The sequence below is a fragment of the Dipodomys merriami genome, unplaced genomic scaffold, assembly GCF_024711535.1.
Source record: "Dipodomys merriami isolate MVZ:Mamm:240054 unplaced genomic scaffold, mDipMer1.0.p SCAF_13, whole genome shotgun sequence".
In the NCBI taxonomy this organism is placed as follows: domain Eukaryota; kingdom Metazoa; phylum Chordata; class Mammalia; order Rodentia; family Heteromyidae; genus Dipodomys; species Dipodomys merriami.
In genome coordinates this window covers 6,460,295-6,475,939 of record NW_027202604.1, presented here as the reverse complement: position 1 = coordinate 6,475,939, position 15,645 = coordinate 6,460,295, and the positions used below count along the sequence as shown (strand labels likewise).

At 40.9% G+C, this 15,645-nt stretch overlaps 1 protein-coding gene across 5 annotated transcripts in view; it reads left to right on the top strand.

Moving 5' to 3' along the window:
* Hacl1 (2-hydroxyacyl-CoA lyase 1) overlaps window positions 1-15,645 on the top strand; it is a 216,384-nt gene that overhangs the window by 48,831 nt on the left and 151,908 nt on the right. For 3 of the 5 annotated variants that reach the window (XM_070018620.1, XM_070018625.1, XM_070018624.1), the window contains 2 exons: window positions 5,128-5,163; window positions 10,937-11,041. In XM_070018620.1, coding sequence (XP_069874721.1) covers window positions 5,128-5,163; window positions 10,937-11,005 — 105 coding nt within the window. In that variant the 3' untranslated portion in view covers window positions 11,006-11,041. Of the gene's footprint in view, window positions 1-5,127; window positions 5,164-10,903; window positions 11,042-15,645 lie in introns of those variants that run through there. The other 2 variants (XM_070018622.1, XM_070018621.1) reach the window with 2 other exon arrangements.

Genomic DNA, 15,645 nt, shown 5'->3' with positions numbered 1-15,645 from the left:
TATGACCCTGCCATACCACTAATTGGTCATGTATGCCAAAGGAAAGTAAAACAACATATCAAAAACACATCTGCATATCTATGTTTACTGAAATACTATTCATAATAGTCAAATGATGGAATCATCTGAGATTCCCCAAAGCATGTGGATAACAAAAAAATCTCTCACTCCCCCCCTACACACACTATGGAATATTACACAGCCATAAGTAAAAATGACACCTGTCATTTTCAGGAAAATGAGTGGAATTGGAGAAGATCATATTGAAGAAGACAAAACAAGCTAAAAAACAAGATACTGTTATGTTTTTACTCATGTGGAAACTAGACTTAAAAGGCATATTCATGGACATGAAAATCTGTGTATATAACCATGTAAATAATCATATATTTGAGTTAGTACAGAACAAGTATCTAATTAGGGCTACTTAGAAGAAGAAGGAAAAAGATGGTGAATAATTTTGAAATACATAGCAACTGTAAATGAACATAGCATAAAGAACCTCAGTGAAAGCTGTTGAGCAATAGAGGACTGGTAGCAGGGAGAAACAGGCTTTGTTGGGATAACAGAATGAAAGAATGAATATAGTAAAGTAGATTGTTTGCAGCTATGAAAATAGAACGGTGAAACCTGCTGAAATTTGGGGAAGGGGGTAAAGGAGAGTACTAGAATGGGTGAGACTGATTAGAATATATTTTAACTGTATAGAAATGTAGCAGTGATATTCCCCCCTCCACTGTATAACTAATAATTTATTTAAAGGAAAAAGTGAGTATGAATGGGCATAAGTATTCTGAAAATAGTTTTCTGATCCATCCCCTTGGCAGAACATTTAAAATTATTCTCAGTGCAGCTGAAGGTGGAATGAAATGAAGAACCATGCTGCTAGTAGATGAAATTAATACATTTCCATTTGCAATTCTAGCAGTTCTTTAAAATGGTCCAATAGTTAACTAAACAGACATTTGGCACAGTTAATTAGGATTTCAGTGTTTAATAGTAAGATACTATTTATATAAATTATGATGTTTCATTACATAATTTAAAATATATTAAATAGTACTCGTGGAGAAATAATGTCATATATGAAAAGGACAAGCTACAAAATGGAATGGATGGATGATGTGATGTGGCTCAGTGGTATAGCATTTGAGCATATGCTCAAAGCTCTGGGTTCAATCACCAGCACCAAAAAAAAAAAAAAAGGAATGATACCGAGTAAGGAAAAATACTCATCCTTGTGGTACGGGAGAAATGCATAGATTTTTTTCAGTCCAACTTGGAATTTCAAAATCTCAACTTGTATTTCAAATTTTGATACAAATTGGTAATGACACTATGGATAATGTTTTTACTTCTCCTTTTTAAAATACAAATGTTATTTATAAATCAGAAACATTGTTTTAAAAGGTATTAGAAATGGGCTGGGTGTTGATGGCTCACCTATAATCACCTACTCAGAGGACTGAGATCTGAAGATTGCAGTTCAAAGCCAGCTTAGGCAGGCAAGTCCATATGACTCTTATCTCCAATAAACTACAAAAAAAGGAAGTGGCTCTGTGGTTCAGGTGGTCATGTGCTATCCTTGAGCACAAAAGAGGCTAAGAAACAGCATCCAGGCCCTTCAAGCACCAAGATGGGAAAAGAAAGTATTAGAGATGGAAAAGTACCCCTTCTCTTCAAGGTCACATTTATATTTACCTGCAGTTCTATATAAATTGGAGCATAGGATTTTATACCGAAATTCAACTGGTGTGCATTAATTATTCATAGTACAATTGTCTACATTGGCTAGTTTGGGCACAAGTGTGACTACAAAATGGGAGACTCCAGCTTTAGATTAGAATTGTAAGGAGCTCCCAATAGACCCCAAGCTCAGAATCATTTGGCCATTACTATTGTACACTTTTAAGTGTTCTTTCTTTCTTTCTTTCTTTCTTTCTTTCTTTCTTTCTTTCTTTCTTTCTTTCTTTCTTTCTTTCTTTCTTTCTTTCTTTCCTTTCTTTCTTTCTTTCTTCTTTCTTTCTTTCTTTCTTTCTTTCTTTCTTTCTTTCTTTCTTTCTTTCTTTCTTTCCTTTCTTTCTTTCTTTCTTTCTTTCCTTTCTTTCTTTCTTTCTTTCTTTCTTTCTTCCTTCCAGTAGTAGGATTGAACTCAGGACCTCACACTTGCTACACGGCCACACTGCCTTGAGCAATTCATGCCCCATATGGTTATGTACTTTGAAATGATCAATAGAGAGTCTGGGCTACATAGGAGAAAGAAAATAGAAAAAAAAAAAAAGTGCTTTCAAACTGAGTATGTCATGTAACCAACGGTAATGACCTCTGCCTAGGAAAACTTCACCTCTAGCAGCTAACTGCAATACAAAATGTTACCACAAGGCGGGGTGGAAGGTTTAATAAATATTTGTGAATTGGACTATTTAAATCTTTTCCCAACTATTAAATATAATTTAGGCAGATAACCTTTTTCTAACTATATTAATGGGCTATCAAGAAAAGGTAATTCTGGAGGGGAAAACTTGCAGAGAACAAAAGGGGTAACATTGTCCAAAAAGAAATGTACTCATTACTTGACTTATGAAACAATAACCTCTCTTTACATCATCTTACTAAAACAATGTTTAAAGAAGAAAGGAGGGGTCGTTTTGAATGTATAAAGATCAGCTAAGTCCAAGAGCACTTTAACTGATAGTTATTTTGTAAAATATGATCTAGTAATTCATCATAGAAGTTAATAGAAGGATAAGTATTGATATAATGAATGCCTGTAATGCAAGCATTGAGGAGGCTGAGGCAGGGAGATTATGAGTTTGAGGCTAGCCTGGGCTACAATAATGAGACATTACCTAAAAACAAACAAGAAAAAAAACCAAGCACAGTGATTCAAACTATAATTCTAGCTATTCAGCAGGATCACAAGACCTATCTTAACAGAAAATATCAGGCATGGTAGTGTATATTTGTCATCCCAGCTATGGTAAGAACTGTAAATAGGAGAATCACTACCTAAGCTGATTTGGGCAAAAAGCCAGACTCTCATCTCAAACGTAACAAGGGCAAAAAGGGCTGCAGACATAGCTTAACTGGCTATCAATTGCAAAGCCCTGAGTTCAGACCCCAGTAGTGCATAAAAAGGGGACCTTCTAAGATGAAACCATGTTGATAGTCAAAATCTACTTTAATAAAAAATTTATATCCTCTAGTTTACTAATGTACACTAGTAGGTCATCATATATGTGCAATACTCATGTGCTTCGTAAAAACTGAATCTTACTAGACTATGGTATTCTTTTCCTAGTGTAGGAGAACTGAGCTTAGGGTTGAAGAGGTCAGCAGGAAATCACTTTTTTGTTTCACATTTCATAAAGTTATTTGGGGACGAGCTGAGTGCCAGTGGCTCACACCTACAGCTACTCAGGAGGCTGAGATCTGAGGATCACTGTTAGAAGCTAGCCCAGGCAAAAGTCTGTGAACCAGTGAATCATCACACCTATCTTGAGATGAAATTTTGTGAACTTGTCCAAGCTGATCTTGAACCATGTTCTCAGAACCAAACTGTTCTGTTTCTTGAACAAGCACGAGCCACTACACACAGATTTTTTTTTTTCTGGATATCCTAGTCTGGTGTGAAACTTGCTATTGTAACCCAGGCTGGCCTGAAACTCACACCTTCCTGGCTCCACCTCTTAAATGCTGGGCCTTTACTATTTTTGGGGGGGGGGGGGTCTGGTCGTGGGGCCTGAACTCTGGGCCTGAGCAGTGTCCCTCAGCTCTTCAGCTCAAGGCTAGTGTTCTACCACTTGAGCCACAGCGCCACTTCCAACTTTTTTTTCTTTTTGCTTATGTGGTGCTGAGGAATCGAACCCAGGGCCTCATGCATGCAAGGCAAGCACTCTACCACTGAGCCACCTTCTTTACTATTTTTTAAGGGACTTAGCTAGGCAGTGAGGAAACTGCATTCTGGTGAAGAAGTGATGCTGAAATAAATGCAAACTTAGATGACTACAATGGGATAGAATATAGCCCTGATAAAAGTGACTGCTGACAACTGTGGAAAATGAAATGCGTAAGGATGCATTTGAATCAACTAGTTGCATTTACCTGCTAATCTGAATAAATTGAGTAATGTAGAAAAAAAGAAATTGATGGTTCTATAAGCTTTGTCCTTAGAAGAGAGAGATAAAAGTATGCCTTGGATGCATTCTTATTCATACCCTACAGGAAGGATTAGTTTTCACTGGATAACCTTGCATCTTCTTTCCCCTTCAAGGTGTTCTTGTCCAGGATTGTTAATCAATGAGCTCCCAGAAAATAGAGACTGTGGTCAGGCACCAGCGGCTCATGCTTGTAATCCTAGTTAATCAAAAGGCTGAGATCTGAGCATCACTGTTCACAGCCAGCCTGGGGAAGAAAGTCTGTGAGACACTTGTCTCCAATTAACCATCAAAAAGCCAGAAGTGGCGCTATGGTTCAAGTGGTAGAGCACTGGCTATCAGCATCCATGTCTGAGTTTAAGCCCCAGGACTTGCACGAAAGAAAAGAAAAGAAAGAAAAAAGGAAAAAAAATCCAAGTTGTATGGCCATCCTCTAATAGGATGCAGAGAAAGACACATCTAGAAAGCCCTGTATCTCTACTTTCAAAGCTTGAAGGATCCACTTACAGTTTTTACTGAGGAAATAGAAATAGCCACAGAGATTCCAAAATCTACCATTTCTTTCTTTCTATCCTACGGTCATTGGGACCAGCTCCATGGAGTAGTTAATCAACAGCTGACTGGATTGCTCTTGAGGCTTGTTCCCCTTCTTCCTGAACCATCACCAGAAATTGTCTTCCTACTCCAAGGTCAAAGTGGACCTAGGAAGTCGTATTCAGTTTCCCCTTAGCCCTAGCTTTGCTCCTACTATTCCATCTGTGCTGCTGTTGGTGCCCCCACCCATTCTTCCCATGCATAGGGCCCAGGAACTCCCAGGAAGTCCCATCTTCATGAAACTTTCCCTTCCAGTGTCCTACCATGTCCAGTGTGCACCTTTGTCACTATGATGTTCATAGTGAGTTTACATTCCCATCTTTCCTGTTTGTCTATATAACCTATATAACTCAGATTCACCTCCCTTGTCTTTCAGGCCACATCCTTTTGCTCCTGTTCGGCCAGCTCTTTGGTGAGTTTACCCCCCTGAAGAGCTTGCTTACACTAGCATGCAGCAATGTAGTATCAGAAATTTCCCTGGAAAGGAGGTGACTCAGGATGGTTTATATTATAAAGCCACAGCAGACAACTTTAAGCAAGGGTGGCAGGTGCATAGATAAATTACTAAGAATTAGAAGGCCAAACTGATGGATGGGAATTAAATTAGCTTAACAATGCTTAGAGCAGAACTGGGTGTGAGAGGTTAAGGGCCTAAAATTATTGAAATTTTGTTTCCATAATGGCAAAGTAGAGGTTGAAATTAAAATTAGGTCCAATTACTGAAAGCATTTCTTTCACACTTTAATAGGATGGGCTGAAATTTATACCCATTGCATTTATAAGACCCTTTCATAGCCCCTTGTGCCGATCCTGCCACTCTGCTCTCTCCACCCACCACACGTCTATCTTCTCACCCCACCATGCTTCGTTATTCTTTTTTGCAGTTTTCATGATTATATTTAGTCAGTTATTTTCCATATTAACCATGATTGGTTATTAATCTTGATTGATATTAATATTGATTAATAGTAATTATTATTAATTACTATTAATCTTGATTGTCAACCTGGTTGGACTGAGAAATGCTTAAGCAGTTGGTAAGGAACACTCCTGGGTGAACCTATGAGGATTACTAGAGGAGGAAGACCCTCTCTAGAGGGGTGCTGGCAACTCAGGCCTGTAATTTTAGCTATTAAGGAGGCTGAGTTCTGAGGATCACAGTTCAAAGCCAGTCCAGGCAGGAACCAGAAGTAGAACTGTGTCTCAAGGTGTGCGAATGCTACCCTTGAGCAAAAGAGCTCAAAGACAGCTCCCAGGCCCTGAGTTCCAGCCCCACAACCAACTTAAAAAAACCCAGATCCTCTCTAAATGGTGGAGGCACCAATACAGAGGGACATTTCTTTAGTCTAGGCCCTGTGAGGGACAGATAAGATTAAACAGATGAGGACTTTATGTCGGAGACACCAAAAAAGGAGAAGGAAAGGGCTGAGAGAGCCATGGATAGTGATGTGAATCAGACCAGTGTGTATAAGGATGTGAGAGGGGAAGGGGACTCCAGCAAGGCTATGTGCAGTCTAGGAAGGTTGAGCAAGGCTTCTCCCAGAGGAGTCTCATGTCGTCCAGGAATGGGCCCAACTTCATATCCCTTCTGGACTTATGCATGGGGGTGGGAGACAGAATGTGTGGGCGATGTGGCCTTGCCACAAATGCAGGTGACATTTAAGAAAGCAGTAGTTGGGGCTTTTGGTCATCATTCATTGTAGGAAACAGATTCTCATGGTTGCCACAGGCACTTTCTGGAATTCTCGTTGCTGCTGCCTGTAGACCAAGCTGGAAAAATATGGAGACAAAGTTCATTCAGCAGGAGTAAAAAATCCAAGGATCTGGGTCTGGGAAGGTGGCTCAGTGGTAGAGCGCTTGCCTTGCATGCCTGAGGCCCTGGGTTCGATTCCTCAGCACCACATAAGCAAAAAGAAAAAAGCCGGAAGTGGCGCTGTGGCTCAAGTGGTAGAGCTCTAGCCTTGAGCTGAAGAGCTGAGGGACAGCGCCCAGGCCCAGAGTTCAGGCCCCATGACCAGACCCCCCCCAAAAAAAATCCAAGGATCTGACCCTATTCCCCTAATCCGTCTGCAGCTATCCTTCTAGGACAGACAGATGGTATTGAAAAAAATGCTTTACACTGTCATTGATAGCTCAGACCTGTAATCCTAGCTACTCAGGAGGCTGCGATCTGAGAATCATGGTTCAAAGCCAGCCCAGGCAAGAAAGTCTGTGAGACTCTTATGCCCATTTAAGCACCAAAAAACCCCAGAAGTGGAGTTGTGGCTCTAGTGGTAGAGCACTAGCCTTGAGCACAAAAGCTCAGAGACAACACCAAGGCCTTGAGTTCAAGACTCAGGACTGTTGTATGCATGTGTGCGTGCACCCACGTGCGTGCGCGCGCATACACACACACACACACACACACACACACACACACACACACACACACACACACACACACACACACACACACACACACACACACACACACACACACACACACACACACACACACACACACACACACAAGGTATGAAAAGCCCAAGTGTCCATCTGTCTGCTTTGGTGGATATACAGCCACTCTGAAAATTAGTTTCCTCATTTCCACAGTGGGAGTAATAGCCTAACTTGTAGAGTTATGTGGGGCATAAACTGTTAAAACATATATAGCTTCTCAGTAACTGTTAGTGCCCCTCTGCTCTCTATCACCCCTCGGGCTTCCAGCCCTCACAGCAAAACATCAAGAAAAAGTTAAGCTTGGCTCCCTTTTGGAGCACTTGGACAAGGGAAGTATCCACTTCTGCACAGTGACTGTGTGTCTCTGACAGCCTGGGGAACTGCTCACAGTCAACATTCAAACATTGAATTTGGTCACCTTCCTTCCACATTTTAGCACAAGGCTGGGTTGTGGAACTGGCTCAGGAAAGGAGCATTCATTTGGATCAAACTGAATTAGTCAGGCCAGTCAGCAGCCAGGAAGTCACATGATGCATTCCCCAAACAGAAATTAGTTTCAGATTATTCACTGGTATTATCCATGCCATAGCTCCCTTCTATTAAGACACATTGGAGAAAATTGGCTGTAGCCAGTAAGGATGTTTAACAAGCCATTTGCCAGAGTCAAACCTCTGTGTTTCATTTGTGAGGAGTAAGCAAGGGGAATTAGCCAAGGAGCTACAACCCAGTAGCACCTTAGAATCACCTGGGGAGCTATAAATAAGCTGCACTCATTTTATTTTAGTTTAATTTTAAATTTTTAACTAGTTGTACAAAGGGGTTTTAATTCAACAAGTCAGATTATAATACATTCTGATCCATGTCATTCCTTCTAGCATTCTCTCCCACTGACTAATTTCAAAAGCATACATTTAAGTAAAGACTGACTAAATAAAAATAATAATTTTTAAAATATAGTTTTATTGTTAGGTGTTGTACAGATGAGTTACTATTTCCTAAGTCAAATAAGGAGTACATTTTTTTGGTCAATATTATCCTTTCCTTTGCTTTCCTCTAGTCTCCCCCTCCCATCCCTGCCCACAAGTTACATAGGTCATTTGCCACATAGTGAAAAATAATAATTTTGGCTAGTTTACCTATGGTCCCAGTCTGGTATACTACTTCTTATTTAACTGATTAAAGAGGAATTGCGAGATGAATGCTGAAGCAACTCCATGACTTATATTCTTAGATTCTCTGCTGCCAGCTATGTTCCCCCTTGGTGTCTTGTCACTCAGTGTTCAGGCTCATAATGAATATTTTTGTCTGCATACATATTTATTTATGCATATATCACAATCTCTTCAGTTCACTTACCTGTTTGTGGTGGTATACATTTCACAGAATTAGTGAACTTCATTACTCCTTGATAGAAATGAGCTCATGACCTCCACTTGCCCTTGGCATTTACATGAAGAGCTCCATGAATTTTTTTTTTTTTTTTTTTTTTTTGTCGGTCGTGGGGCTTGAATTCTGGGCCTGGGCGCTGTCCCTCAGCTCTTCAGCTCAAGGCGAGCGCTCTACCACTTGAGCTACAGCGCCACTTCCGGTTTTCTGGTGGTTTATTGGAGATAGGAGTCTCACGGTCTCTCCTGCCCGGGCTGGCTTTGAACCGCGATCCTCAGATCTCAGCCCCCTGAGTTCTTTAGCTCAAGGTGAATGCTCTACCACTTGAACCACAGTGCCATTTCCGGTTTTTTCTGTTTATGTGGTGCTGAGGCATCAAACCCTCATGCATATGAGGCAAGCACTCTACCATGGAGCCACCTTCCTAGGCCCTGAATTTTTATCCAGCTCTGTGTCCATGTAGCCACTACCTATGTAGGATGAAGATGCATAATGTTTCTAGCAACCTAGAGTCCCTTGTGTCCTTTACTGTCAACCACTCTGCTACCTACAACAAGGAAGCCACTCCTCTGACTTGTAGCACTAACATTAAACTCAGTCTCTAAGTAAGTGTTTAGTTTAGCTTAGCTTTATTTTTTTCTCCCTTGGTTCCTTCTTTGGGATGATTTAATTTGAGGAAGTATATCCTACTCTCAGGAGAGAAGTATGTTTCAGACACGGCTGATTCAATGCTTTATTTACATATGATGAACAATCCCAAAATTTAGTGGCTAAATATAAAGCATTATCATCTCTTCTATTTGTGAGGGTTGGTGAGACTCAGTGGGTTCTTCTGCTTATCTGAGTTGAGGTCTCAGCAGCTGAGACTGGGACCCCTGGAACCAACACTGGATTAGAAGGCCAGGCTAAAAAAAATGTTTTAAAAAATTGCCCAGCCATCCATCAGACTGGAGTGAGACAAGGATAGAGCCAGATGCAAAGTGAACAGGAGGAAAAATTTCCATCAACAGACACTGTATCAGTTAGCTTTGTCACCTCTGTGACCAACGTACCTGAGAGAGCAACTTAAAGAAGGATGGTTTGAGGAAGCTAAAACAATAGAATGGAAGAAAGACAGCCTCTTCAGTAAATGGTGCTGGCAAAATTGGTTAACTACATGTAGAAAACTAAAGCTAGATCCTTATATATCACCCTGCACCAGAATCAACTCCAAATGGATCAAAGACCTTGAAGTCAAAGCAGACACTCTGAAAACATTACAGGATGGAATAGGAGAAACCCTAGGTCTCCTTGGCTCAGGCCGAAATTTTTTGAATAGAGACCCGGAAACACAACAAATCAAAGAAAGGTTAGACAAATGGGATTGCATAAAGTTGCAGAGCTTCTGCAGGGCAAATGACATAGCTAGCAAGATCAATAGAAAGCCCACCGATTGGGAGAAGATCTTTACTAGCCATACAACGGACAAGGGTCTCATATCTAAAATATACTTGGAACTCAAAAAATTAAACCCCCCAACAACAAATCCTCAAAGAAACAACTGCCCAATAAATAAGTGGGCGAAAGACTTAAAGAGAGACTTCTCTGAAGAAGAAAGAAGGATGGCCAATAGACACATAAAGAAATGTTCAACATCCCTAGCCATAAAAGAAATGCAAATCAAAACAACATTTAGATATCACCTCACTCCAGTTAGAACAGCAAAAATCAAGAACTCTAACAACAACAGATGCTGGAGGGGATGTGGACAGAAAGGAACCTTACTTCATTGTTGGTGGGAATGTAAACTTGTTCAACCACTTTGGAAAGCAGTATGGAGGTTCCTCAAAAGACTTCACATAGATCTCCCCTATGATCCAGCAATCCCACTTTTGGGCATTTACCCAAATGTTTACAAACAAGACCACACTAAAGCTACCAGCACAACTATGTTTATTGCAGCATTATTTACCATAGCTAAGATATGGAACCAACCCAGATGCCCCTCAGTAGATGAATGGATCAAGAAAATGTGGTATATATACACAATGGAATTCTATGCCTCCATCAGAAAGAATGACATTTCCCCATTTGTTAGGAAATGGAAAGGTTTGGAAAAAATTATATTAAGTGAAGTAAGCCAGGCCCAAAGAAACATAGGTCCCATGGTTTCCCTTATTTGCAATATATAGTATAGGTATGAGTCAAGCGGAAAAGGTCAGATAATGTGATGTTAGGAAAATGAACCCTTAAATATGTATTTTAATGTTTTCATTTCTTTCATGCATGTGTTTCTAATGCATTTATAAGATTATTTCTTTGTTGCTTTGTATGTCCCTCCTCCACAGTGTAACCCCTGCTTTCACTATATTTGATGTCAGTATAACAGGTGGAGGAGATGGGGACAAACAAGTCGTTTAAGGATTCAGGTGGACCTGTTGCAACAATGAGAAGTACAAAATGTCATGTCAAAACCAGCTTTACAATGTCGGTGTGGGGGGGGAGGGGGGTATGATTGGGTGGGGGGGAGGGGGGAGGCTGGGAAGGGAGGTGAAGGGTAAACAAAGGAGGAGGCTGCAATGCTTGGTAAGAAATGTATGCATTATCCTGCCCATGTAATTGTAACCCCTCTGTACAGTATGTTCTCAAATAAAATAAAATTATATTAAAAAAAAAAAGGACGGTTTGTTTTGACTCATGATTTTTGAGGGTTTGGTGCATGGTTGCTTGGCCTATGTTTGGCAGAACATCATTGTGGTGGGAGTAGGTGGCAAAGTAGGTCCTTCACCTCATGGTGAATAGCAAGTAAAAAAGAAGTGCAGGGATCTACCTCCTCCAGCTAATCTCTATCTCCTAATGTTTCCACAATCTCCCCAAATAGCACATCAGCTGGGGAGTCTCACCAATAGGTGAGCCTGTAGAGGACATCTTATGTTAAACCACCTCCGACACTGCAGATGTAAGTGGTACAACTGCTTTTCTTATTTACTGGAGATCTTTGCTTTCTAAAATAAGATTAAGAGCCAGGAGCTGGTGCTTATGCTTGTAACCCTAGATACTCAGGAGACTGTGATCTGAGGATCACAGTTCAAAGCCAGTAGGCAGGAAGCTCTGTTGAGAGTCTTATCTCAAATTAACCCGTAAAAAGCTGAAAATGGAGGTACTCAATTGGTAGAGCACTAGCCTTGAACAAGAAAGTTCAGGGACAGTGCATAGACCTTGAACTCAAGAAGCAGGACTTGCACAAATACACACACAAATAAAAACAAATCCCTAAATTAAGCCTGGCATAATGGTGTACACTGTAATCCCAGCACTCCAGTACTAAAGAGACTAAGGTAGGAAGATCAAGAGTTTAAGGCCAGCCTAGGCTACAAAGCAAGACTCATTATTAATGAATGAGTAAGTAAGTAAATGAATGAAATGACAGATTGTCAAAATCTTTTTTTTTTTTTTTTTGGTCAGTCATAGGGCCTGAACTCTGGGCCTGGGCGCTGCCCCTCAGCTCTTCAGCTCAAGGGTAGCGTTCTACCACTTGAGCCATAGCACCACTTCTGGCTTTTTCTGCTTATGTGGTGCTGAGGAATCGAATCCAGGGCCTCATGTATGCAAGGCAAGCACTCTACCACTGAGCCACCTTCCCAGCCCCTGTCAATGACCATGACATGCTATGTTTTTGCCTGGGAAGCCAAGTCACTTTTTTCAGAGAAATAGTCCTGATTTGTAACTCAGATGCAAAAGATTTCTGGACATCACATTTTGCACGGATTATACACTCCCTAGTACCTAAGGAGATAGGACCCTGGGGTCCCCTGCGCAATCCAAATTGGATGTTGAACAACCTTCATGTAACACTTAGCTTTAAGCCAGATGACATCCAAACTCACTACTAAATATCACTGTATACTCTGAAATGATTTTCTTGGTTTGTGAATTTATGTTATGTGGAATGTGACTTCTCGGTTTTAAAGAATGTTTGACAAAGGATGACCTGCGAATGTGGTAGATGGCTTTGAATCTGTTGGCAAGATCAGCTAAGTGTGGTCTTTCTTTTCTTTCTTTCTTTCTTTCTTTCTTTCTTTCTTTCTTTCTTTCTTTCTTTCTTTCTTTCTTTCTTTCTTTCTTTCTTTCTTTCTCTCTTTCTCTCTTTCTTTTTCTTTCTTTTTTTTGGGGGGCGGGGATCCGGTCATGGGGCCTGAACTCTGGGCCTGGGCACTGTCCCTCAGCTCTTCAGCTCAAGGCTAGTGCTCTACCACTTGAGCCACAGCGCCACTTCCAACTTTTTTTTTCTTTTTGCTTATGTGGTGCTGAGGAATCGAACCCAGGGCCTCAGGCATGCAAGGCAAGCGCTCTACCACTGAGCCACCTTCCCAGCCCCTATTGATTTATTTCTATACCTGGCTTCTAGTCTCCTAATAGGCCTGCCTCTCTTGCTGAAATTTGAATCTAGACTAAGTGCTAAAGTTTCCTTATTCTTTTTCACACCCTCATGCCCTCCATCTCCCATTCTTTGTCAACACTACTTTGTGTCTGTGTCTGTGCGTACACACGTGTGTGCACACGTGCTTACGCGCTCATTATCAAGTTTGAATGCAGGGTCTCATACGTGCTTGGCTTGCTTGCTTGGCTGGCATTCTACCACTTGAGTTATATCTCCAGCCTTGCTTTTTTAGGTTATTTTGGAGGTGGAGTCTCTCAAACTTTCTGCCTGAATTGGCTTCCAACTCTGATCTCAGCCTCCTAAGAATACAGGTGAGAGCCACTAGATCTTTCTTTTGTTTCTTGGTCATGGGTCTTGAAGTCAGGGCCTGAGTACTGTCCCTGAGATTTTCCGCTCAAGGCTAACCTCTACCACTTTGAGCCACAGTTCTACTTCTGTGTTCCAGTGGTTAATTGGGGATAAGAGTGACATGGACTCTCCTGCCCAGGCTGGCTTCAAACTGTGATCCTCAGATCTCAGCCTCCTGAGGAGCTAGGATTACAGGCATGAGCCATCAGTGCCTGGATTTTTTTTTTTTAAGATGAGAGTCCAGGCTAGTTTCAAACTTTTGGGCTCAAATGGTCCGCTTCACAGCCTACCAAGTAGCTGGGACCTGGGAATATAGACATGTGCTATCCTCATCCTTCTTGAATTCCCTGTCATCTACACATCCCACATGTATTATCCAAATGCTTTGTGTATAAATTGTTAGGTCAATCTCTAAACTTTTTACTTTACTACTGTGTGTATGTATGTATGTGTTTGTGTGTGTGTGTGTGTGTGTGTGTGTGTGTGTGTGTGTGTGTGTGTGTGTGTGTGTGTGTGTGTGTGTGTGTGTGTGTGTGTGTGTGTGTGTGTGTGTGTGTGTGTGTGCTGGTACTAGAGCTTGAACTTAGTGCCTGGACACTGTCCCTGAGCTGTTTTGTTCAAGGTTAATGCTCTACCACTTGAGCTACAGCTCCACTTCTGACTTTTATTTTTGTTAGTTAATTGGAGATAAGCACTTCACAAATTTCCCTACCTGTGCTGGCTTTCCTCAAATCTCAGCTTTCTGTGTAGGTAGGGTTACAGGCATGAGCCACCAGCACCCAGTTTAAATTTTATTTTTTAATGACAGACTTATGTATAATTATTTAAATCTTCATGTCACTTCACACTGAGTTTTCTTGATGAACTCAATTTATAAGACAAGTTAAGGGGGTACATGCATATAATTACAACTACTCAGAAAGTGGAAGTCAAGAAGATATGGTTTCAAGGCTAGACTAGACAAAAATTTAGTGAGAATCTCTATCTCACGTCTGTAATCCTAGCTACACAGGCAGTATAGGTAGAAGGATAGCTGGCCCATGCAAAACTATCAAAAAGAACTAAAGCAAAAGGGTTGGAGATGGTACAAGAAGCATAAGACCCTGAGTTCAAGCCCTAGTAGCATCAAAGAAAAAGCTTGTTTTATTTCTATTTGTAGTTTACCTAAATCTACCTTTCCTCAAATTCTGTTGTAACTCTACCTTTGCTTGATGTACATCCATAGTTCCCTGCTTCATTGCAATGACTTTGTCAGATTCCAGGTTCATTCCTGAGTCTTAAAAGTAGTGAGCTAGGTCAACTGTGACAGATCAGTGATCCTGTACTTCTCTCTACACCTGTACTTGAGAGAGTACAGTTACTGTTGACTACCCCCAAGCAAGGCGTCTCTCTGGCAGGGGACCTGGCCTATGCACAGAGCCACTGACTTCAGTGAGTGCAACAGCCCAAAGATTTTCCTTAAGGCTTAGGCCTGGAACTGGCACACTGTCATTTCCACTGCATTCTTTTGGTTGTAGTGAGAGACAGAGTCCGTGTAGATTTGGTATGAGGGGACTAATGAGAATATGGTTTATTTCTCTTCATTCAATTGATACATTGTATCACATTTACTGATTATTATGATTAAGATATATGTGCATGTGAACTACTATGGTGAAATTCTTGGTGCAATTAACACACACTACAAATTGAATGATAGAGGCTGGGAATGTGGCTTAGTGGTAGAGTGCTTGCCTAGTATGTATGAAGCCCTGGGTTCAATTACTCAGTTCTACATGAACAGAAAAAGCCAGAAGTGCAGTTGTAGCTTAAGTGGTAGAACACTAGCCTTGAGCAGAGAGAGGCTCAGGGTTGGAGCCCAGGCCCCGAGTTCAAGCCCCAGAACTGATAGGAAAAAATTGAATGATAGTAGAATGAAAATATCATTCGGTTCTCTTTTTGACTGTATAGTTTCTGCTGAGACATAAGTCTAGTGGGAATTCTCTTATGTGTTAGTGATATTTTTGCTGTTGTTAGGATTTGCTCCTTGTTTTGTACTTTTTTTTTTTTTTTTGCAGTACTGAAAATTGTATCTAGGGCCTCATGAATACTAGCTAAGTACTGTGTCACTAGGAATAGCACTCTGTCCCCAGCCCTAACTTGTACTTTAGACAGTGACTGTAATATGCCTTATTATATGACTGTAGTGTACCTAGTTGATTCTAGTTGGGAATCTTTGAGCTTCTTGAATCTGAGTATCCATATCTTCTTGAAGTTTTGGAAACTTTTTGGGTATTATTTCATGAAATAGGTTTTCAATGC